General features: G+C 38.4%; 2 protein-coding genes across 4 annotated transcripts in view; one reads left to right on the plus strand and one right to left on the minus strand.

The window, feature by feature from the left end:
- Window positions 1–1,470: 1,470 nt before the first annotated feature.
- On the minus strand, window positions 1,471–10,166 carry LOC306695036 (uncharacterized protein). 2 transcript variants are annotated; one of them, XM_079158146.1, is made up of 7 exons: window positions 9,841–10,166; window positions 3,443–3,532; window positions 3,138–3,221; window positions 2,946–3,005; window positions 2,735–2,845; window positions 2,212–2,318; window positions 1,471–1,882 (listed from the first exon to the last, which is right to left on the minus strand). In XM_079158146.1, exons 1-7 carry the CDS (start codon window positions 10,080–10,082, stop codon window positions 1,593–1,595), a joined length of 984 nt encoding a protein of 327 aa, XP_079014272.1. In that variant the 5' UTR covers window positions 10,083–10,166; the 3' UTR covers window positions 1,471–1,592. The 2 variants fall into 2 exon arrangements, with proteins under 2 accessions (XP_079014272.1, XP_079014273.1); XM_079158147.1 differs by lacking the exon at window positions 9,841–10,166 and adding an exon at window positions 4,749–4,872.
- Window positions 10,167–11,545: 1,379 nt separating this feature from the next.
- Window positions 11,546–24,487, plus strand: part of tcf12 (transcription factor 12) — a 70,963-nt gene continuing 58,021 nt past the window's right edge. For both annotated transcript variants that reach the window (XM_079178491.1, XM_079178492.1), the window contains exons 1-4: window positions 11,546–11,690; window positions 12,424–12,512; window positions 12,755–12,827; window positions 22,200–22,273. In XM_079178491.1, the coding sequence (XP_079034617.1) occupies window positions 12,441–12,512; window positions 12,755–12,827; window positions 22,200–22,273 (219 nt within the window). In that variant the 5' untranslated portion in view covers window positions 11,546–11,690; window positions 12,424–12,440. The remainder of the gene's footprint in view (window positions 11,691–12,423; window positions 12,513–12,754; window positions 12,828–22,199; window positions 22,274–24,487) is intronic.

Genomic DNA, 24,487 nt, shown 5'->3' on the forward strand with positions numbered 1-24,487 from the left:
TCATTTCATTTAGTTTGATGATTTCCCAAAAAAAGTATATCAATACTGTAGTCGAGCGTTAATGTTGCGCCTATACTTTAGGATAGTAATCAAATAGTAAACACGAGGCGAGGCTCCGTACTTTGCGCCAAGATGGCAGCAACTTTATTCACTTCTCACACATTTAACAGAAACTCTTTCCACTTTTTCTTCTTCCGTCTCATCCTCCACAATAAAAGCACCAGAAACATACACAGGGACAATGCTTCCTAGATAGCTCTTAACGTGCTCAACATAATAACTTACACACTACGAATGTAAATTCTAAAAAGTAAATAACCACATTCAGTCATTAATGAAATAACTTAAACAATGTATGCCTTTTTATTTTTTTATTTGATGCAAATATTAGTATTAGGAGTCAGTGAGATTTAAAACACTGTTCTTTCTTTTCAGGATTTATCATCAGGGTTTATCATCAGGCCTTTTTATCTGTGCAGTGTAAAGGGATCCATCACCTCAAGGACAACAAGGTTGAGCGCTTCCTGACAGAAGTAAAAGCCTAAGTTAAGCCTTATGATTAAGTTCCCTTTCCAAAGTCAAAACTACCATGGTCCATATAGGTCATGTGATTTCCCCCCCTTAAGTCATATTGTTCATACCTGATTGTTAGTGGCAGTAAGCACTGGGTCACGCAAGACTAGTCTCATTAGACTCGTCAAGCATGTTTATGGTGGAGGTCAGTAGTTATGGGTGTGAGGTCTAGAATATATTGTGTGGCTGCTGTCGACTACAGAAGCTCCCCTGCAGAGAAGAGGGTACAGGAAATAATTTAATAGATTTGTCACATTTAAATATAGCATCTGAACACTCTGCTCATGTATGCAAACTTAACAAATGTTTTTTTCACCATTTGGCCATTAGTCACTATGCCATCAGTAATGTGCAAGCGCAAGAGCAAGGACCCACAAATCTAAACAGTAGGACTTGTTCCTGAACAGCCTTAGCTGCCATTGTCCAACATGTTCTGAATTAAACAGGAGACCGCACCATTGTAGTTCACATGTACTGTAGTACTGTGGTTGATAGTATCAAGTCTAAATTAAAGTTACCAAGATTTACTGAGAAAGCAAAACATTATTTTTTTCCTAAATGTTTCTAGTTTGCACCAGAAATGTTATGGTTGATAAAATAAAAAATATGCAAACAGGTTACTTGATGGTGGAAAGGGCTTCCAGATGGAGGCATGAGTTTGGGAACCACCAATATAGACCAACCTTTATTCAACAGCTATGGTTAAACTAAACACTTCTGTGCTGCTTCATAGCTACTGAAAATGATTGATATCACAACATCTTAATGTATTATGGAGAAACGATAAACCCATACCATGCATTTCAATAACGAAGCAATGAAGCACCAGAACATTGATTTAATAATTTATTTTGACTGTACATAATAATAATATACAATAAAATCTTTGATGTGGAATGTAACAGACATACCTGTTTAATAATAATAATAATCTGCATGTTATTCAATTTCAGCACATTATGTTCATCACCCCTTGTGAACTTACCCATTATGACTGTTGGTACACTCAAGTTAATTATTCATTGTTTGTTTGATGTGCCAGTTGATTCAAGTTTAACTACGGTAAAGCACGGCAGAGAAAAGGGTAGCGAGAGAGTCTGTGAGTTGGACTGGTCTGAAAGCAGCTGGTTAGATGATGCTGCATATACTTTAGGACTCCGGACACTGGATAAGGACACAGGGTTGTTGCTGATTTGATGCACCTCAGAAGTGTGGACAACACCACAGGCTTCAGGTGTTACTGTGTGCTGACAAGCTGACCAGCTCTGAAGAGTTAAAGAATCTGGCTTACAGTCTGTTTGGTCATTACCTATGAGAACAAACGAGAAGAACATATCAAAACAGGATGCAAGTTAACTTTAGCAAATTAACATCTCTGGTGAGAGTGTTTGTTACAGCAAACACACATTCTATAAGTTTAGCTCAATCCATCAATGAAGTACCTTTTATATTTCTAAATACCACATGAATATAATGATAAACTATCAATATTCAACAAACAGAAGCAGGTCATTTTGAAATGCATACATGACATTTCTCGGCTCTAAAGTTATTTGCGTTTTTTAAAAAGAGTACAGAACTGCAATGTTTGAATACCTCAACACCAACATGTTTCTTCAGGAATGTGGTGTGACATACTCAACTCTCCAGCATCGTCCTCTTCTTTCAGGTGAACACGTAAAGTGTGTTTCTGCCATGGCTCCAGCTCCTCTTCTTCACATTCCAGTAAAAGCTCAGAGGCACACCTGGTTTGCATAACATAAAAAAATCCAAAGACAGTTTTTTTACTCTTTGCACTATTGGGCCAAAGAACCCTGTCGAACTAAATCAATAAGTTTAAAAGATGGTTTTATGGTTGAATAGTAAACAATATTCTTGTTCAGAAATCTTAAGTAGGCTATTTATGATTCAACCCAACATGAATCTGTGTCTCTACTATATAGGTGTATCTGGAACGTGTTTCCCCTCTATAATGAGATGTGAGCAAAAATTATTTGAAGATGGAAGGAACAACTGAAAACAAAAAAGTAGATGTCTTCTAAAGAAAGATAAAACCCCCCAAAAAAGCAAGTTTGTTCTATTCAATATATTCAGAGTACATATGATTCACTTCAAGATCCTGACCCTGGAAAATGAGGCCTCATCAAAGGCGTCTACGTACCTCTGAGGAACTATTGGTACGTAGACGTCTTCATCACAGCTGTCCTCAGCCTTTACAGCGCTCAGCTCACTTGTTTCTACAATGTTTTTAAGATCACTATCCAAGTCAGATCTATTAGATAAAAACAAAGATACTAGAATAAAATAAGCCACAGAAGCAACATTTTAGATACAATATACTGTATATCCTGTCTAATATAGTATACAATTACAGTCGGCTCTTCACACTGTTGCAGTCAACGTCGTCAATTGTGACCTCTATCTCCTCAAAGCTGAAAATGACAAATTACAGAGAGGGCCTTGGATCAGACAGAGGGTGACAATGTATCTTGGGAAAGTCGATACAGTACTGACAGACATATAAACCTACGGAAATGTGCGTTCTCAAAAAGATCAACATTAACCTGTCCTGGAGCCAGTCCACCTCTGTTGCCACATGTGTGGTTTCACTCTGAAGTTCCCCATCATCTAGTTGGCGCTGTTTACCTCTGCAGACACATGTAGAAAGTCATTCTCTCACAATTCAGAAGTTGTTACAGCATGTGGAGATTAACGGTTTAGTGTGACACCAACATGAACGCCTGTAAAATATAATGTGATCCAATGCAGAAGCCATAGGGTGACGCAAAGCAATACAATGCCATCCGAGGGTGTTCTGTTCTTATAACTGGTGAGTGACAAAACCAAGGCAAAGGTTGTGACTGCTTACCTTTCAGAGGCCGACACACACCAAAGACTGGATAGTGCAGAGGGCTCTTGCATACATGTTCCAGTAGATATCGAGGATCTTTTTTCATAACTGTAAAAAAAAAGAAACACTGGCATTAGACACAAAACCTCATCTGGAAATGTTAAGCATGCATGAGTACAACTTTATATTATATTTTCAATTATTGGAATGGTGTTTATTTCAGGAGAGTAAGCTATGTTTGGTAAAAAAGTGAGTTGTCAACTCACAGGAACTGCAGACTAAACACTAGATCTCCTTTTTTTTAACAGACAACTATCTCTATTTGGGTGAACCAACCGCCCAACTATTAGTACCAACAGAAATGTTTGTCTTCAACCTGAAAAATAGTAAATATATTAAAGATTTCTATACTATGAAACCTAATGTTTAGAGCAAAAGTGAAATAGAGGATCTAAAATTTTACTCGCAGCTGAAAAGATTGTGATGTGAAGGCATAGTTATAAAAATCCTTATGTGTAGTTGTTTGAAAACCTAGTTGAGATTCAGTTCAGAGTGGAAAAGACAAGGATAACAACAGGATATTGTAAAAACTAGAATTACCAGCTTGTATATTGAACCACAATAGAGAAACATGGCTTTCAATCACCACTGAGCTATACAATCACACAGAGTTCTGATCTGTAGCCAACAAAGTAAAAGAGCTTCATACTTTTTAATGATCTTTTACTTTTTAGACGACTAATCAGTTTTCTTGCCTACGAAACTTTTAAATGATAAGTCATTTTTTGATGGTAAATTAGTTATTTGATCCTTGTATAAGTAAGAGTCTCATAGTATCTCAATAATATTCAAAGATATGACAACAAATATTAGTTATGGGGTTTCCAGGAAATCAAGGCACACTGTTTTGTTGTGTAGATAAAAAAAAACTATAAATGTCTTTATTGATGTTTTTTTCACTTTATTTTGAACTAACAGATGAGGATACATGGAAGGACATATGACAAAAAAAAAGGACAAGGCAATGCATACAACAGGCATGAGAGATATTTAAGCACTACTCTTTATATCTATACCAAATATATTACATACAGATTTGGGAGATCAAATTACCAGGCGTTTTTAAACGGCATTATCTATCAGAGGTCAGGCTGACATCATCATCTTCTTGTTTTTTCTTTTTTTCAAATATATATATTTATTAATGGTCCCATGGGGAGTTACACTTGACGTGCTAATCAGTGCTCTCCAGTAAAAGTAAACCGGTTTGGTTGTGTAGAATCAGTTCCCCTTTGACATGTACAGGCTGTACATGCTGCCTCACCTTGACGATAGAGCTCCCTTCTCTCTTCTCCTCGACTTGGCCGTCAGAGGATCTTCAAAGTCAAAACAAATAGACATTCAGATACAAGTACTGAGATTTCTGTTTCTGGCTCATTAATGTCGTGGTCTTTTTCATTCTGTGGCGTTATTGATTAACTCACTCAATAATTTCCGTTGTTTACTGAAGTGAAGCGATGTGTACAACTATACAGTGATCAATGGGGCCCTGACATTCCCTCCTGTTTTATGTTAGAAGTTGCACTTGTTGTCAAACTTTTTAGTTCTTGACGCTGAAACCAGGAGAATCACAGAAACCATCACCTGAACGGTGAAGGCGAGTTCCTTCAGGCCGCTGGTGGACCTCCTTTGCAAAGATCCCTTCCCGCTCAGTCCTGTTCATTGGTTTAATTTCTGGCCACATACAAAACTTTTGACAGCGTGTTAATATAACTTATTCACAAAGAAAACGGGCAAGCAATGTCATGTGTTATACTCACAGGAATTGGCAGGGAGGGAGAAGGGGATGCGATATCCACACCAGTACCTTGGACACTCAAGGAAGAAGCCTGAGAAGATGTACAAACAAAATTAAACAAGTGCTCACGTTACATTCAACTCTCAAAGTGAAACACTAATTATTGTTCAGGAGGTATTTGAAGAATCCTGTAAAAACTCTTAAAATCATCTGGGTTAATGCGTATTCTGCTTCACAGTAAGAAATATTTTAAGTTGTAAAAATGTTTCTTAATCCAAATATAGTGGCCTGAGAGGACACATGTCCATGATATATTTGTTTGACCTGAAACAATCATCAAACGTGTTATTGACAGATATATTTGTTAGAGTATATTGAAACATTAATATACATTTATTACATTTCAATTCATACAAATCACCAGTTCGTATTTTCAAAAATGTGTTAAAAATCCATTATATATTTGAATCATTATAAATAACGTTACTTTCAGAACATCAGGTGTTGTGAGATGACGCGCTAGGTTAACTTTTTCTAACAGCTGTGAGACTAATAACTATGGCCAACTTTCTCCTTCTACGACGCCATAGTTTTTCACCATCTTACAGGTAAAATAAAGTGTTTACCTCCGGCTGGCTCCGGTCTCCTGCTGGCAGAGACGCGCTGAGGTTCTCTCGCTGCCTCCCGGAGAAAATAGTTGGAATTACGTTTGACTTGAGGACTTTTCTGGGCTTTGTTTTCATAGGTTCTGCTTGTATGTCCGGCTCGTAATCCTCTGTGTTTAAAATGCTGGCTGCATGTCTTCATCAAACCTGGGGCTCTGGATGGCTTTCAGCCACGTCCTGCATCGCTCCGGGTCTCTGGTGGGCAGAGAGTGGAAGACCACCCCTACCGTGACCTCGCCTTCTTGTAGCCCTTACAGCCCGGTACGGAGCACATCCCCGTCATCGGTACACAGATAACACAATTATAGACCGACGACTTCCACCATTTCTGACTTTAGTACAGCGACCAACAGTCTGCTCAAGCAATCGGTGAACGTGACCGTTGCGCGTACAGACGTTGTCGCTATGCACTCTGGGAAGTTTAGTACTTGGGGAGGTGTCAATCTATTTAGAGACGATAGCGATATCTAGCTCGGCTGTATCGATTGTAAACATTAGTGAACTGAAATACAAAGATTGTTATGTTATTCGTTTTAAGGGAGCTCGTCTGATAGACAGGCCAGTAGTTCATTCTCAGCTTGAGAAAAAAATAGAAGAATGTTGAAACAAATTTCCAGGATAACTTAAGATTTAAAGAGTTCTCCATGTTTTCCAGGAAACGTGACAACCCTGAGTTCATTTTTTTATGTATTGCTAAAAGAGCTAGTCTATGAAATCTAGGCCACCACTATTGGAGGCATTCAGAACTACAGATTTCCAATAGTGAGTTTTAAATTTAAAGATAATGCTTAGTATCTATCAATACATTTACATATTGAATTATCAACATACACTGCATTAACAACAGAGGTTAGAAACACAGTCGAACAACTTCATTTGTTTCACCATTATCCCTAAAACAGCTGTCTGTGCGCACACCAGAGCAAACGCACATGCAGCGTTGCGACTGTAACAGCAGTATTTAAATATTTGCTGTTCCAATTTTTAAACGTTAAAAAGTCAAAGGTCAAGATTTGGTTTCCAGTTTCTCTAAATGGTAGCCAATGGCAACCTGGCAACCCTTACTGTAGAGCCCCGAGGACGAAAAAGTATTTAATCTGGTTACAGTAAATTATAAATGTGTGTTTTGTCTCTTGTTTACTAATTTGTATAATTTTTATTTCTGAAATCTTGGAAATAAAGCAGAAAAATGTATTAAAACAATTTGCTTATCTGGATATTTTCATCAGAGAAGAACTTTGTGTGATCTGATTTTGTCCAACAGGTGGCAGTCTGGATCAACAACACAGGGCAGAGGTGCATGCTGTGTGTCCATGTTTCAGCATGTGAGATAACTGGTTTTATAAGACAAATGATCTCCTCTTGCATGACTTATAGGTGTTAATGTAAAAGTTTAAACCTTGTTGTTGTCTAAATAGGCTGGCATTAAGTATTACACTATACTCGTAGAAATTATGTTCAGAGTTGTCTTTATTGTTAATACATTTAAATGGCGCTGAGTTACAGAACAAACACAAACCCATCCTCTGAACTCCACATGGTTTAAGTTGCTGGAGTGTCCACTGGCTACTCTTGGACTCTTTATTTCTTAAAGTTACTGTGAGGAAATCTTACTGGTTATGAAACAGTCTCAATTTAATACTGATGCTACTGTATGACCACTATAAGTAAACGAGAAGATTGTCTATTTCTATATAGTTTTTCTTAATGCGTGTCATCTGTGTCACCGGGTCAGATTCAGGTGAAATCAGATGAAATCATGCAGGTTCACCAGAAACTCCTTCCGCTCAGAGTCCAGTGGGGCCTCAAGCACCAACCAGACCTCCACCGGACCCAGATCCTGCTTTGCTGCCACCTTCACCCTGCAGTCAGAGCTTCAGCGGGAGGAGCTTTAACTTCCGCTTTTGTCCACAGGGACCGCCAAAATCAACACAAAATGAAAGTTCCTCCTAGTAGCTTTAAAGTATGCACAAAATCTATACGAAAACACTTTTAACTATTGTACTTTGTATGAGTGAGGTTACAGAAAATTAATTTCCATAACAGTAATGTGATTTTGACACAACTTATTTGTTTTCCAACAGTTGTCACACACACACACACACACACACACACACACACACACACACACACACACACACACACACACACACACACACACCTCTTACATATACAGTATTTTTTCTATTAATTCAATGGTATTTTTTTTTCAGAACAACCTCTTAACAAGTCAGACACCACAGTAATGCCAAAATGAACACTAGGTTCCGGAGGTCTGTCTATATGACATGATTGGACACCTTCTTTATGTAACTAATGTGTAATAAGCACCAATAATAAATATAATTAGTAATTACCACATTCCCATATTCAACTATTGGGTCTTTTATCATTTTAACTAAGGGTATACAGTGAAAATGGTTAGATATTTGCTACAGTTTCAGCTTAATGCATAAAGAGTGTGTTTTCATAATGAAACAGGTTGAAATAAGCAGAACCTTTAATATATTATCAACACACTGCACCCCATGTCTTACCCTGTTTTAACTAACATTTGCTAAATTACAGCTGAAAACCTCATTCTGAGTTCACACACAGAGATATTAAGACATATTAATGTTTGGGACAGAGTTGTCTGAAGCTCCTGTAGGTGTAACAGGCCTCATTCAATAAAACATCTGCATAAGACGGGAGGGGAAACCCCTCGTGATGCACCAGCATCCCACTCGTTTCTCAAAGGGTTCACAGCTTGTTTTTCGCTTTGCTTTAAGTGCTTCCTTATAGTTATTTACATACTACATTTTTGATTGAAATTGAAACATCTTTTGGGGTGTTAAGGTAACTCGTACATGTTGGTTGTTAAGTTTTGGTCTTAGCTGAGTAAGACACATCCATCTCACAGCAGAAGAGCTCTTTGTAGGAGTAAAGGTTCAAAGTCAGGTCGCTGCAGTCAATGGCAAGTATTCAAGCTCATCCACCACCCATGGCTGCTCCGCAGTCCACACCCTAATTTTCTTTAAAATTTCAGTTTTAAGTTTCCATTTTCAGTCATAAAAGTTTCAGTCACGGTCTGCCTCCTCTTTCACTTCATGCAACTGTAGACGTATGAATACCCCCACTTAAACTGTAGGCCACGCAAACTCATCATCGCAATGAGAAACAAAATGTCTTGTTTTAAAAGTGGTCACATACAGTACCTATAAATAAGAACATTAGTGCATCTATCTATTTATCTATCTATGTAATGCAACTTCAATAATTAAAACACCCAAAGATGAGTTTTAATTAAAAAACAATTAATCCACAAAGCAGCTGCAGGAGGTAATGACAAGTACAATGTGTACCAGGCTTCTAAAACACTGATACTTTCATTAAACACGTTGCACATTCCCAGGCCACAGCCATGGTCAATACGAACCCAACTTTACAGAGAATCCTCTTGTCTGGTTTCTCGCCAGCGCGGAGGAAAAAGTAGTCCCCAACGCTGACCGGTGTTTTACGCTAGACATTCTACGGTTTTACGGACTGTGCTCTGTAAGAGCATTTGACGAAAAAGGGGAACTGTTTAAGCAATCTCTGCTTCCGTATTGCTACGTATCAAATATTTCAACAGGCTGTTTTAGTTTGCAGGCACCGCCACATTTTAGCATCGCAAAGCCGAGCTGTCAAACCTGACACGTGTTACCTGAACACACCTGTAGATACATTGAACGTCATTGAACGTCACTTTAGAAACGTCCTGGAACTCCTGCTTTAAATTAAACATTTACATTTTGTTCAATAACGGAAAGAAGAAGAGTTGGACACGTGACTACTGAGGATACAGTGTGTATTTTTTACAGACATTGTAATATTTATCCTAACCTGCTATATGAGCTTTGATGACATACAGGTCCCGCAGTGCTTCTATCAGTCAGAAACATGACCTCATGTGGCTTTCACCAAATACTCACACGTTCAAGAGATAGTTAGCGACGTCTGCGTCGGTTCGTAGATTCTTTTCTTCTTTTAGTTTCCTCCACCTTGTGAAGCTGTAAGAGATGTTGATCCTTGTTTTCACTCGCAGACGGTCGCTTTCCTTCCTCGCTCTCAGACCTTCTTCAGATCGACGAGCTGCTTTCGATTTCTTCACCACTGGAGCTGAAGTCTGATTAATATCGGAGGGTTGTGTTGTTTTCTCCCGCTGTTTAGCCATGGAGAAAACGCTCCTTGGTTCTCTAGCTCTTTAAAACGAGATTAGTCTTAATAGCAACAACTTAAACCTAGCTTGTTTTCAAAAGCCCGCCTGATTTCCGCAAACACCAACACCACTTCTGGTCTGAACCCTTCACAATAAATGCACAGTCTCCTACAAAAGTTAACAAGTGGGCAGGTTTAGTTTCTTATTGATCTGATTACTTCATTATTACCCATCCAGTTTATATGTTTGTGACTCCTGAGTACTGAATCATTGCTTCATGATTACCTCACCACGTGTGTGGCTGTCCTGAAATAAAAAGAGATCCATACTGAGTTAAACATTACTTCATGATTACATCAATTGTCTTCCACCTCAAGAAAGTGGTGCATCATACACCTTTATTCTACTGAAGGCCAGCGACAAAGTTGGTGAGTAATGTGACATGAAATCATGAAGCAACAACTCAGTATGGTGCACCACTCTATGCGGACTCAAACATGGTAAGTAATGAACACGGAACAATGATGTGCTATTTATAATTGCTTTAAATTAAACAATATCCATTGTTTCCAAATCATGCCACTAATGAGGGACTCCAAATAAAATGTATCAGCCACTGGCATCACATCATGTTTAGTACGTGCATACATAATATCCTGTGAATTGGTATATTGTATTTTAATTTTGTGCGTGAAAGATAAACCTGTCTCCATTAACCTACGGAATGCAAATACACTAAATGCCTATTACTGAGAAAATGTCAGCCAATAAAGCACATAATTGCATCCAAGAAACCTCATGGTGTAGGCTCCTGGACTAATAACAAAGGAAGGTGTAACAGCAGGGCCACGGCAGGAGACATGACCACGATCCATGGAAACCTGCGAGGCGAGAAAGCACAAAGAATCCGGGGAAGAAGTAGAGTTAGTGATGTGCATTAATGGAACATGAATTCATACAGACGGAGATGGAGAAGAGGGCTGCAGGGCTGCCAGCAGAGGAGTGAGCTGACTAACCTGTGCAATTTGTTGTTGGGCCTTTACTGACACCCACCCCACTGCCTTCCGTGCAATGTGTGTACACTGTCAACTCCAAGTTCCCATTAAATCCAGTGCAAACATGTACTTCAATGCTGTAAGAATTAACATTTACTTTGCCGATGTGAAGAAATAGAAGCTTTGAGAGAAAAGCTACCGACAACGCTTTAAAAAAACACAACAATCGTGGAACGTTTTGAATATAATTTGTTCTCAAGGAATACATTACATTTAAAGTGTAAATATGTCTGTAGAATCCATTAGATGCACCTTTAATAAAGCAGAGACAGACATGTGGTGCACCAGTGTGACCCGAGACAGTGTGCACTGACTCCTGCAGCATCTCCTGCTGTGTGGGACCATCGTGTCACTGTGCTCGGCGGAGGGATACATAACCAGTGTCATCGTGGTGCTGAGGCTTTTGCAAACCAAAAATGTCTGCCTAAGGGAAACTCGTAACTGAATATAGAGGACATTTCACACAGGTATTGTCGTTTAAACCCACATTTTTGCTCTTTTGAGGCGTTTCGCAAGAAAGCGTGTCTTCACCAGACCCCCCTATTCGGAATTTTAATCGGAATAAAAGGTAAAATATCAGTGGGAGTTTACCAGTGAAAGAAGTTGGGAGTTGAGAAAAGACCATCACTGCGTTTTGTATTGTGGAGCTGGAGATTCAGACTGTCATTCGAAATATTTGTTTGGCTGAGTTACTTATTTTGAACCAGTATGTAATTTATGTTTCACTCGTTAGAGAAAGGAGTCTTCTCTGCACGAATGTCTTTAACCGCTGCAGCTCATTGCTAAAACGTTAGCTATTTTCAATACAAATGAACCAGAAACTGCAGCTAGCCTTAGCCTGGTAGCAAAAGGGGACGTTGTGTGCCTCAGTAAACGCTAAGCATCGCTTCGCTTGTGGAGCCACACAAACCACCGACATTAACATCGTCAGCCTCGTCAGTGAGTTACATAAATGTCTGTGTTGCCAGAGAGAGAGAGAGAGAGAGAAATGTTCCTGCAGCAGTCTAATGCTGCAGGTCTTTAACACGCAATGACATCAGCGCATCTTTCTTTTTTTAATCAACGCAGTGTAGGAATAAACTTACGGCGCGGACGCAACGTTTGCACTATTTGAATCCATCATGGTGTGGCCGAACTGTCAGTGTCTCTATTTGCTGCAATGCCAGAGGCAACTTAACTTCTCCGTGGTGGTCTTTATTCCGCATCCATAACAATCACCTCTCGTGGCAGTCATTTCCTGTGGCGCTCCGCTGATAAGTGAAGCAGCCACGCTGTGACCTGATGGACTGTGTTTTCTTCAGGTTTCTAGATCGCCAGGATGAATCCTCTGCAGCGGATTGCCGCTCTCGGAACAGACAAGGAATTAAGTGATCTGCTGGATTTTAGTGCGGTAGGATGACTTTTTACTCTTTTGTCGGTCTTTACCTCTTGGTGCCATTCAGCTCTGAGGGCTTTTAAAGGTGTGACGACCGAATAGGAAAAAAAAACATGCTTAGTTGATCAGTTCATATTAGTGTTGGCTAATATGATTTGAGAGACTCTCAGGATAATTGCAGCAAATAATGTGAATGTTTGCTTTCACACTACTGTTGAGACTTTGCTCTAATTGTAGGTCCACATTCTTCATTTCAGATGTTCTCTCCACCTGTAAGTGGAGCGAAAAACAGGCCCACCACACTGGGAAGCAGTCAGTTCACTGCATCAGGTAGGATCCCTCAAAGCTATTTCAGTAAAACGTCTGATATGCTCTTAGTTTTTCAGTCGTGCATTGCATGTGATGCTTTCCCCTCCTCTGTGTGCTCTGGTGGTTAAAACGTGGGCTCTCCACCTGGAATCATAGTGGAGTGTGTTTATAGTGGAGTAAAGATGAAGAACAAAGCACGGTCTATGTCGTGGACATTTGTAAATGTGTTGTTGATCTAATTAGCTTCATGGTGCAATAAAGTGAATCATGTTTAGCGGTACTGTCAGATGCATAAATAAGGTGTAATTCGGGCATGTTTTGGCTGCTTTGATCAAGGTTTGTTATTAAGTGTCAAGCGCAGCCTGAGCTGGGTGATAATCCAATATGATAATTTACCGCTTTCAATGGACTCATATCAAGATATGGTAATACACAAATATGTCATCTACACTGACAATAACAAGCACATACTAACTCAAATTTCTCTGAAAATCTGAATTGATAATAATTCTGCTTATGGGAATAACCCAGTGTAGTTAAACCAAACTATTGTCTTAATCTGATTACTCTCTGTTTGTGTGCATGCATGTAAACATAGCTAGTATTACATGGGAATATTTATTCTTTTCTTCTCTATGATTTCACTTGAAACTGTTACCTTCATTTCTTAATAACATTTGAAAATACTCAGCACTTTTCACTTGTCAAGTATTCACACAGGAGTATACAAAAATAGGACATAAAACGTGCTATGTATATATATATATATTGCCATCTAGATATGAAATGACCTGTATCGAGATAGAATATTTTGGCTATATCGCCCAGCTCTAAGTGCAGCAAGTGTTCAGAGAAGCAATACTGTTGTTCTCAGGGTTTGCTGTGAGGTGTGTTGGAGGCACATTTTTAATCAGGTTAATTAATATGTCTAAGTGAGATGCAATCAGAAGGGGAGCTGCTTGTGAACTGAAGTGTAGTTAAATGGGTTTGTGAGACATCCTCTTATTGAGTTATTCTGTAGTGATTTTTCCTTTGAACAAGTAGTATTTTGATTATTGGCAAGTACCTCTGATAGCCCGCACACACACACACACACACACACACACACACACACACACGCATTGAATTGTCTTTTCCGCTAATTACTGGTGTTTTTTTGTTTATCTATGAAGCATCTTGACTTGATGGATGGTTTTGGTTGTAATAACAATAGTTCACATTTCCTGCTTCTGGCCGGCTTCCCAGCTATAAATGCTACAGGACATTAACCCGAAGCACATCTATTGTCCGATGGGCTACGAGGGAAAATCAACAATCAAGCATTATGTTTTCTGAAAGCATGTTTTGTGTGCAAATCCACAAAGCCTCGTTGTAGTCAGTTATCTGTGAAACTAAAGACACACACTCAGAGGAAACTGAACGAAAAGACAAAGGAACTAGAACAGAGCTGTCTCACATGAACTAAGCAGTTGGGAGGATTCATTTTAGAATACCTTATCATGCAAGTGAGGAGTGAGTGTGTCCGTGTGTGTGTGTGTGTGTGTAGGTGTGTGTGTGTGTGTGTGTCTGTGTGTGTGTGTGTGTGCTCTCTTTAGTAATACAAGTAGTTTCAGAGAAACAAGTTTCCGTAAACTCTACTGTAAAGTAGATGTGTTTTGTAGTTGTTTTTTAGAATAAAGGTGTTTTTATCAACCTGTTGACAAAATATCCACTTTTTAATATAATTCAATCCAGAACAGCAACCCCACTATCCCTGCAGCCTGAAAGATAAAAACAAACAAACGACTCCTTTCTGAAACAACGTCAACAGAAAGTGTCAAAGTCAGATTTTTGTGTCAGTTTATAGAAGTGCATCTAATAAGCTGGTAACTCAGTGTACATTCTTTAAATCGTGGATAATGAAAGGTCGAGTCATATCTGAAACACTTTGATAAATGATAGTGAAACTTTTGATTCTTGAAGGTTGATTGTTCTGCAGATAGCCAGACTGCATGGAATGACTCTACCCTGTCGAACGACCGCCACATCCACGTACCCCATGCACTTTATTTAGAAAGCATGGTTGCGTGTGCTTTATGATTTGATATAGTAAGACGTTGACATCATGTGGACAGCCCCCCTTAGGCGGGGCCTGGCACTCTGAACTGACTTCTAAAAAAGACACCATCAGCAGCGCCGCGCCTTTTGTCTGGAGCAGAAAGAATAGGAGTCTGTCAGGACGATTGTGTTGCAGCCAAAGCTCATTGTCATGACTGTTGTCTGGTCACCAGCTTTGTTCTTTACAAATGTAACACAGTCTAAATGTGGGCTGCTGTTTTGCACCAGGACCAACAAAAATATATATAAAAAATATCTGAATGAATGCAAAATGGAAAATAGGATCTTAATTATTACAGGTCCTTATTTAAGACCCTATTGAAACCCCAAATATTAAAATGTATCAAAGATGAGTTAGTATGTTATTTTGTGGATAATTATGGAAATTGTTTCTGAGTAGATGTTCAGAAAATAAATGTGTGGACAGGCATCAAAACAATGGAAAGGGATTATTATTTATGTTCAGTTTTTAGCGTTTTTGTATCCGGGGTTCCAATAACTCGAAAGACCTAAAGGTATTAAATATCCCTTTTTTTTCTCATCAAACAAGCACCTTTTATGTTTGACTTCTGAATGGATTATATTTTCAGAAGGTTTATAGCATGGCCTGACCAATACTGAGTTTTTGATTTAGAAATAAATTTAAGAAATCTGATCTCAACATTTCAGCTGCTATAATAATCTTTTATCAAAACACACTTTTTAACTCATCCCGTAGTTATTTTTCTGAATTGTCACAGAGATATACAGTGAGCGGGACATGTTACAGTGTGAAATGAAACGTGAGACCTGCTATGTGGTGATCACGGGTAGACTTTGTTATCCAATAACCAGAAAGTTGGCGGTTCGATCCCACTGTCCACATGTCCACATGTCCACATGTCCACATGTCATGTCCACATGTCCACATGTCCACATGTCCAAGTGTCCTTTAGCGAGATACAGAACCCCAAGTTGTTCCCCGGTTGCTTTCTAACAGCCCACTGCTCCTTAAATGCTGAGGATGAGTTAAATGCAGAGGTAAAATTTCATTTATGGACACGACGAGTGAAATGAAGTTCTCGCTTAAGACAAACTCTGTAGTGGTGACACTCTTTCTAAATGACCGTAGTGACGTAGTTTAGCATTTCTGTACTGCAATTTGCTGTCAGTCATTGGCCTGATATAGCCGGTAGTTGGTAATCATTACTTTTCTATTTCTTGAAAAACGTTATGAACCGGAATTATGCAAAACTTCACCATTATCATGTCAGAAATAATGATGTGCAAATGAACTGCTTCACCTCAGCAGTGTATCGGGCCTCATGGGTAAAATCCCTCCTTCCTCCAGCCCCGGTATGAGCTCCTGTGTCTCTGATCCTCAAGGAAAGGGAAGGAGCACCTACATAAGTGATTGTGAACATAAGGCAAGTGAGTGTGCAGACACAAGTGTGGAAATTGCAGGGAATGAGGGTTTGGATTATTGCATCTCAGCTGGGCAGAGCCATATAATTGAGGCAGAGTGGGACTGGCAAGACCCTTCAAAAGTGTGCCAGAGAGAGAGAGATGGATTGGAAAATAGACCTAAAGTGGCTCTAACAGAGATTCATCGTTTCTCCCTTACAGCTGTGTTGATGAGGCCATTGACTGTTACAGTGCAGCGGGGCAGTGGATGGCTGCCGTTGAATAGGTAATTTTCCTGTAGTGGAACATTTGTTAGCTGTGACGAGCAGCTAGGAGGCGGGTTCGTCAGTCAGTTGGATGCCAGAATGAAAAAGCTACAAAGAGCCTCACTCTTGAGTTCAGCTTTTTGGGTAAACCAAAGGTCAGAGGTCCATATGTGATGTGAATCATTTCTCAACCTGGTTAGAAATAATTAAATTAGTCTTCTTATCAATACATATTGTCTTTAGGGGGATCATACTTATCTTGAATTGAATACTTCCATTACAGGAAAGATAAATTCAATTATTGTTTTCCAGCACATAAAGAAACAACATCGATTGCTCGGTACATTTTTGGTAAAAATCACTCTGACTTTTTACTGATTTATATCAGAAGCAAATAGACTGAACAGCTTGGTTTGTGTAATCCTCTGAGAATAGCTCGGACGTCCCTGCTCTGTATTTATGTACGCACAATATCAGGCCGTAAAGAAGACGTACTGCACAGTCAAAGGGACTCTTGCCGTGCATGGACATCTATTTCCTATTCATTCTGGTAACACCTTTTTTGTCCGTTTTTTTGTGGTGTTTCTTGGTGACCTTTATATATATATATATATATATCCTTAATATTTTAACCTCAGCTTCTTTCTCACTGTCGTCCATCATAATAGATCATAATAGTCATGTTTGTTTTTCTTAGAATGTGTTGTGACGTGCAGTTAGACAGACGTCAGCCAAATCAATGGGCTTTCTGTGTTTCTCTGTAAATACGAGTAATGTTACTTCTTTCTTCACAAATGTAGGACCTGGTGCAGAATATTTCTCTAAAAGACAACTTAGTGTAATTGATACACTTGAATGGAGGGCTGAGACACCAACGCTGTGAAAACTGTTCTGTTCTTCTCAGTCTAGGTTTTACTTCACAGGCATTATTTGTATACATGCGCTTGTTGCAAGTCTCTGCTTGTTTACCATTAGTGCTGCTCTCAGTTCATTCATACAGGAAACTAAATTAGGTCAAAAGGCAGCAAGGCAGGAGTTTATTTTGGGTTTGTTTACATTAACGTGGACATCAGTTAAACTTGCCAGGCGACTGTGAATGTGGTCTGCTGTGTAATATAGTGACATAAAGGAGGCAGGTCTTACACTAATTACAGTGCAGTAGTAGTTACACATACATGTCTATAGTCTCATCAAACACATGTAATAACCCTCCATCTCTTAATTTGCACAGAAGGATCATCTATTTATTTTTGGGTCATAGGAAACTTGTTTGTGCTGCGAATTAGGTTATTTAGTTTCTAAATGTCTGACATTTCTCATTTCTCATTTTATTCAAGATGCCGTCCGGACCGGAAGCTTTTCTTTCTTTCTTTTTTCAGCCCTGTAGTTTTACCGCCAACTATTTTTGAGTGACGGGAAGTATGTGATCTCAGAAGGAATGGGGTTTTAACTGTTTATCCTTGTGTCTGAATGTATTTAATGATGTTTATGGGAAGCATGTGAAAACACCTGTAGGGTTTTAAATTGTAAAGTTTCTGTTCTGTTTAACTGTTTGTCCTGGGAGAAATTGTTTGGCCAGTTTAAATTTGGATGTAAACGCAGGTGTTGTAAATATGTATATGTAATAGGATTTATATCTTGTTGGGGCTTTTGACTTTGTTATCATTTTTATGTTTTACTATAATTTTCTGTATTATCCAAAACCAATTTGGTTTTAATATGTAATTTATCTGTCTGTCTCTCCTTAAGATAAAAAAAAATTCAACTTACAAATGAATAAAACCAAACATCTATTCTTAGATATTTTGTGGCAAATCATAAATTGATGCGATGCTCATGTAAAAAAAAAAAAGATCCGTCAGCTTTCTATGTTTGTATTAATTGATAACAACAACAACAACAAAGACAACACAAATAACAGCGGTAAGTTGATCATTTAATACACAATGTTGACGTGAAGAAGGCTGCTTTCACACCTGTAGTTTGGTTCATTTGGTCTGGACCAAAGGGGAATAAATCTGCATTGTTGCTCTTTAGTTCAGATCTTATCTGCACATTCTGACTGACATGAAGTCGTACAGACCGACAGGTAACTCACTGATTGGACAGTTTTGTTGCATCGTCAGCGCCACATGGATCCATGCGGGGAAATCAAATTCTGGTGACATGACAGCAGTTTCATGCTGCTCTTTAATACTTCTAACATGTATATTTGTTTTCTGTTCTCACAAAGAGCTCACAAAGAGTAGAAGAACTGTGGGTATCCCTAGAATGTATGCTGGACTTTCAGGGTACTTTCAGGACGTTCAATCACATGGCCTGTAATAACATGGATGAATACATTTTTTTTCTAGCTCAGTATTTATTTTTATATTCATGCACTCTGCACGTCCAGTTGTAAGTTCCATCACAAACTTGATTGCATGAGAGGACAATTCATGTAAATGCTTAATATTGAATCCTCAAGCACTGTTTGGAGAAGGCCGGGCAAGAAAATGTCCCTCAGGTGTCTCCCTCTAGTGCAGCCGTCTTTCATGTGAGGCTTTGTTACACTCACTAGTTCACCCTTCTTCCTTTGGAACGGACCCAAAATAGCCAAACAGGCAAATATCACTCTCGGTCTTCCAACAGTGAAGTTCTGTCCTTAAATTCAACAAATCAATACTTGTTCACTCTTATTTCTTTTATTTAAAAAAAGTGTTACGTTTTTGTTTTAAATGTTACAGAATGAGCACAATAGCAAGGTGCTTCTAATATTTAGTCTATCCTCAGTGATTTAAAATCCCCATAAAGTTGAATCAACACATCTCTCAACATTATAACCTTCATGAAGGTCGGATTTATTACGGTACTGTTGCATTAGACTGCATTCGTTTTAGAGAGGTGTACCTAATAAACTGGCAGACTGAGTGTCTGCTCATCAGATATTCAGCAACCTTGTATACTAGTAGTTTGGTGCTGGGCAGGTTGGGTACATTTGAGTTATCTGAGCTTTTCATGATGCTGTGTAGCTGCCGACACACACTAGCTACTGAATGTGTGGCTGTAAAACTAAAAACTATTTGCTAAAATAAGATGAAAAGCTCAGTAGAGCTGCAGAGTTGGGTAATAGTTCTATGTGGGGGGATTTCAAACATTACACACACATTGATTGCTTGTATATAAATATTGATTGTAGCTTTGAGGATAATGTGTGAGAAGGGAATGGATACCATGTTTCCTGATTTTGTGCATCTTTGCCACAGAGTACCTAACAGCAGAGCAGCACTGGTTCTCCCAATTCATTAGACCTAAATTACAGACATTGTCTTTGTGTTTCTGCCTTCTGCCTCTTGTGAGTAATCTTATTGTGCTGCCTGTCTGTGCTCGGAGAAGAGAGGGGACCCTTGAGCCGCGTTGGGAGATGGTAATTAGACGAGATGACAGCCAGTGGCCCAGAGAGCAAACGCTGACCATTGTTGCATTCAGTGTGTAAAAAGACCTCAGTTGGGCTACAATATGTCACATCGCTGTTGTCACAGCACCAACATTTAGACCCATGTGCTGTTAGTAACATAAGTAGAAGTTACATTTGTAATGCAAGTTTCTCTATTGCAGTAAATATAGAAAGTGAGACTATTGACTATATATTTTCCATTAAGCCTCTGACTTTTAAAGAGGAAATGAATCTGCTGTGCGAGCAGCAAAACAACATGAAACTTATCTATAACTCTGCTCACTGGAGCGTGATTTCTGTTTAGAGAAATGTCACAGACGTTCTGGTTAGGTATATAATTAGATTTTTAATGAGAATTGATTTGCAGCATGACAGTTGAACATGTTTTAATAATAATATAAAATTGTCACCCATATTGTCTACAAAATGTGTAATTTATCACATCTCAGATTGGGTATTGTTTTACCTTCACAGATAGCTGAAAACCCCATCATACTGCTTTTTCATCATTTTTCCTCTGGTGCTGAAGTGCTCAGTTTGAAATGAACAGCCTCAGTGACGCATACGAAGCCCCCGTGAAGCTGCATTGAACCCGGTCGAGGGGAATCAATAGCTATCGTCTTTCTGTTAAGCTGCTTGCTGAGCGACACTTTGTCTTGAATCAGAGAACTAGTCCCCGTGTTTTCATCTGTAATCCCAGGCGTGTACTGTGCAGGTTCTACTTCTGCTTTTACTGGAGTTGTTTGTTTCAGTCGTGTTTCTTTAGCTTGTGTATGCCTAGCCTTGCTGCATGGAGCCACCTCAGTGCATATCATTTGTTAGATTTTAAGATACATTTTTTTTTACTTGATATTAAAAAGTAGTTTGTTGCTTGCTGTATTATTATTTTTCAGAGCATACACAATTTCTTCAAATCTGATATTTTTTTATTTGAATTTAGAAATGAACATGACCAGGGTATTGCATTTTACTGAGGCAGATGAAATTACAACAGGGACAATCAATAGCTCACAATATTGTTCCAAACAGCAACAACAATTGAGGCATCAAATATTTTTTCAGACTATATCTCATAAATCAGATTCCAAAGATCAGATATTATATTTTTCAATATATGCCAGATGGTCTTTGCTGTTGGTTGGAGTTATTACTTTTATTTGTATTTATTTGTATCTGTCTGACTTTTGAAGCATAGATGTTTTCTTTCATTTAAAAATGAGTTTTATCAAGTTTTAGTGCTCAGCTGTCTGGAAGGAGCCCGGCATGCATCAATGCCGAATCAGGAAGTTGTAACTTGCTTTTTGGTACATTGAAGTGCAATAAACAGTGCCTATTGTTAGTCATGATTTATATAAAGCAAACTAAATAACACCATGGAAAATATTCTTGTTTCACTATTAAACTTACCCTTTGAAGAGCAACTTCTAAACTGGAAAAAAACATAGTTAGGCCGTAAAATTCCGCCCCTATTTAAGATAATATGTCAGATAACATTTTGTACTTGAATTAGACGTTAACCAAACTTCAGATATAACGTAAGCCCCTTTTGATTATCTGTTGCAGTTTTTCTGTCAGCTTGTATGCAGATCACTTCTGAAGAGTGCAAGTCGATTTCAGGATTTGATTTATTTGCCAATTAGGGCCACGAATAATGATTATGTTCATGGACTTTTTTCATCAATTAATCCAGCAATTATTTCCTTGATTAATCCTTTTTTTTGTTTTAAAAGTCAGAAAATATGGAATTCACATCTTTTTTTTGTCCAACAATAAACCAAACTAATTCCCAATTATATAAAAAAAATCTTTTTTTTGCTTGACAAGTGACTAATCAATTATCAATATAATTGCTAAATTGGCAATTTTCACGAATTTAAAAAGATTTAGTATTGTAAAAAAGGTCATTTTTTGACTCCTTTTCTTGTGTAAAGTAACATTCGGGGAGCAAAACACGTCTTTGTCTCAAGTGTAGGATTGTCTACATTTGATGTTTTAAATTGAAAACATAATGTGCAACTCAAATCACAGGGACACTGCATAAACCTGTGTATTTAATGACCAGCGTTGTATTTGCCTTTGTGATGCAGTTGTTGTTCTTCATCGCGCCTCTATCTGAGACAGAAGCAGAGAATGTAGATAAACTGTATGTACATTGAACTATGTGAGTAACCTTTACTTGCTGACTGAGTCGTGCATCTCTCTCTCTGACAGGTATGGATGAGCGGACCAACCAAGCATCTTGGGCCCCAGGTGGCGAGTCCAGTCCCTCCTACGAGTCCTCCCGGGTAAGATGACCCTCACCTTAACGCCTCTGAATGGCTTCTGCTTCACAGCACATCATTTAACACTTATTACATCAAACCGGTACAATCACAATGTTTTAGTCTCACCTTATCCAGACTACCAGTCATGTTGTATGAACTGTTTGTGCATTTAAAAACTGTTCAGTGGTGAAACAAGCCAACTACAAGTGATTTGTGGTTTTAAGCAGGTTTTAAAAGGGATTCACTGATCTCTGTTTGAGATCTTTGTTCCTCCACCGGCCAGTTATATTCTGTAAATACTAGCATGAGTAAACTGTCGTAAACTAAAATACATGATGGCTGAAAGCTCTTTGTTCGACTTGTATTCCTGTGCTCACAAAGGGTTTCGACATGCTCCGTATCTTTGTAGACATAGCAGTAGTGTACTTACAGTAAATTGTATTTGTCAGTGCAAATGGCACCCAGTTACTATTTGATGGCTCTTATTAGATTCAGTGTAACATGGTTCCACCCTCTTCACTATATTAAGAAAACTGATGCAGCCAGAGGCAAATATATATATTAAAAAAGACAGCAAGAAAAAACATTCAAAAATAGTGTTTAGACAGACATTCGCTGTTACAAGTATGAATATATATATATATATATATTTATAATTTATTTAATTTTATTCTGCAATGTGCTAGGAGAAGGTTTGTCTTCTGTTCACCCTGAATACTTGAGATTAAATTATGTTATTTGTGTTAGTTAGTGATCACAGATTTACACAAAAGAAGAAAATGAGAATGTCATTTTTAAATAAATTGACCGTATAATGCAATGTGAATTGTTGCTATTGACCTAAAAAAGCATTATTTTATTTAACAGGCACAACAAAAAGTGCGATAAATGTGTAATGCATGTATATAATAATAATAATAATGATGATTGAAATTGATGAAGAAACTGTGCATATTAAACTGCATCTCAGTTCTATTAAAGTGAGAACATCTCACTGTTTGTGTGAGCAAGTGTGAACAGCTCTCTCCCTGTTTGTTTGTCCCTCACACATTGGTTGTTCTAGATGCCCTGTATGAATTTCATTTAATGTCAATCTCCTGTCACTTTCAATTAGATTTCAGTTAAATGTCAGAGCCACTCGGGCTGCGTTACCTTGTTTATTTCTCTGTGCCCTTCCCGAATGAACATCTACAGGCTATGGTAACAGAGGCAGCTTGATTTGAATTATACGACAGAGACGCTTGAGATATCTGTGCTCCAGGTGCATATAAATGAGTGTTTCTGACATTGCAAGGCACAGCATCAGCCAGCAGACAGCTGTTTGCACCACCATAAGGCGAGCACTAAAACAAGCACATGCCACATTCTCACACACACACACAAACATCTACATACACCTTATATTGATATAGAATTGATTTATATAGCCTACACATTATGACATACTGTATATTCTGAGCTGCATTTCTTATGAACCTCATAGTCTACAATAATCTGTTTAAATTATTTCAGTTTTTTCAATGGAAAATGCATTTTAAGACTGTTTTATAAAACGGATATGACAGTGCTTTACCAGATACACTGCAGAATTATATTCAGAGAAAAGCAGCTTATTCCTATTATGGTTGTCAATCATTAATTGATGACCATTGGAGTTTTGTATGACAGTAAAAACAAGCCAGCCAAACAATATAATGACTTTTACTCACGTGATCAATAGATTTTCTTTAATGTCAATGTCATAATTCAGTTCATACTGTCTCACAACTATATTTATATAGATCTAGCAAAATAGTGTCCTCTTTGACAAACAAAATAGAGTTTATAAAGACAACAAACATAAAGATAACATCTAGAAATGTGTCAAAAATACCATGTAGTCATTGTGAAAGGTTTACTATAAAACCTGACCAATTATTTCTATACACACAGTTAATCGATGATTGTTTGATGGTGTAAACCTTTAATTTTTCGGTGGAATACACAGAATGCGAGCATCATGACCGTCTTGGTATGAAAGGTTTGAACGCAAAAAATCCCTCCGTGATCCATCCATCATCTGCAAGCACTTATACATATACAGGGTCGTGGGGGGCTGCAGCCAATCCCAGCTGACAATGGGCGGAGACGGGGTTCACCTTGGAGAGATCGCCAGACTAACGTCAACAAATATTCTGCCTTAAGTGAACTGACAAAACGTATAATGATGTGTAACATAAGTGGGCAGACTGGCTT

This window comes from Pholis gunnellus, assembly GCF_910591455.1.
Source record: "Pholis gunnellus genome assembly, chromosome: 1".
Lineage (NCBI taxonomy): Eukaryota > Metazoa > Chordata > Actinopteri > Perciformes > Pholidae > Pholis > Pholis gunnellus.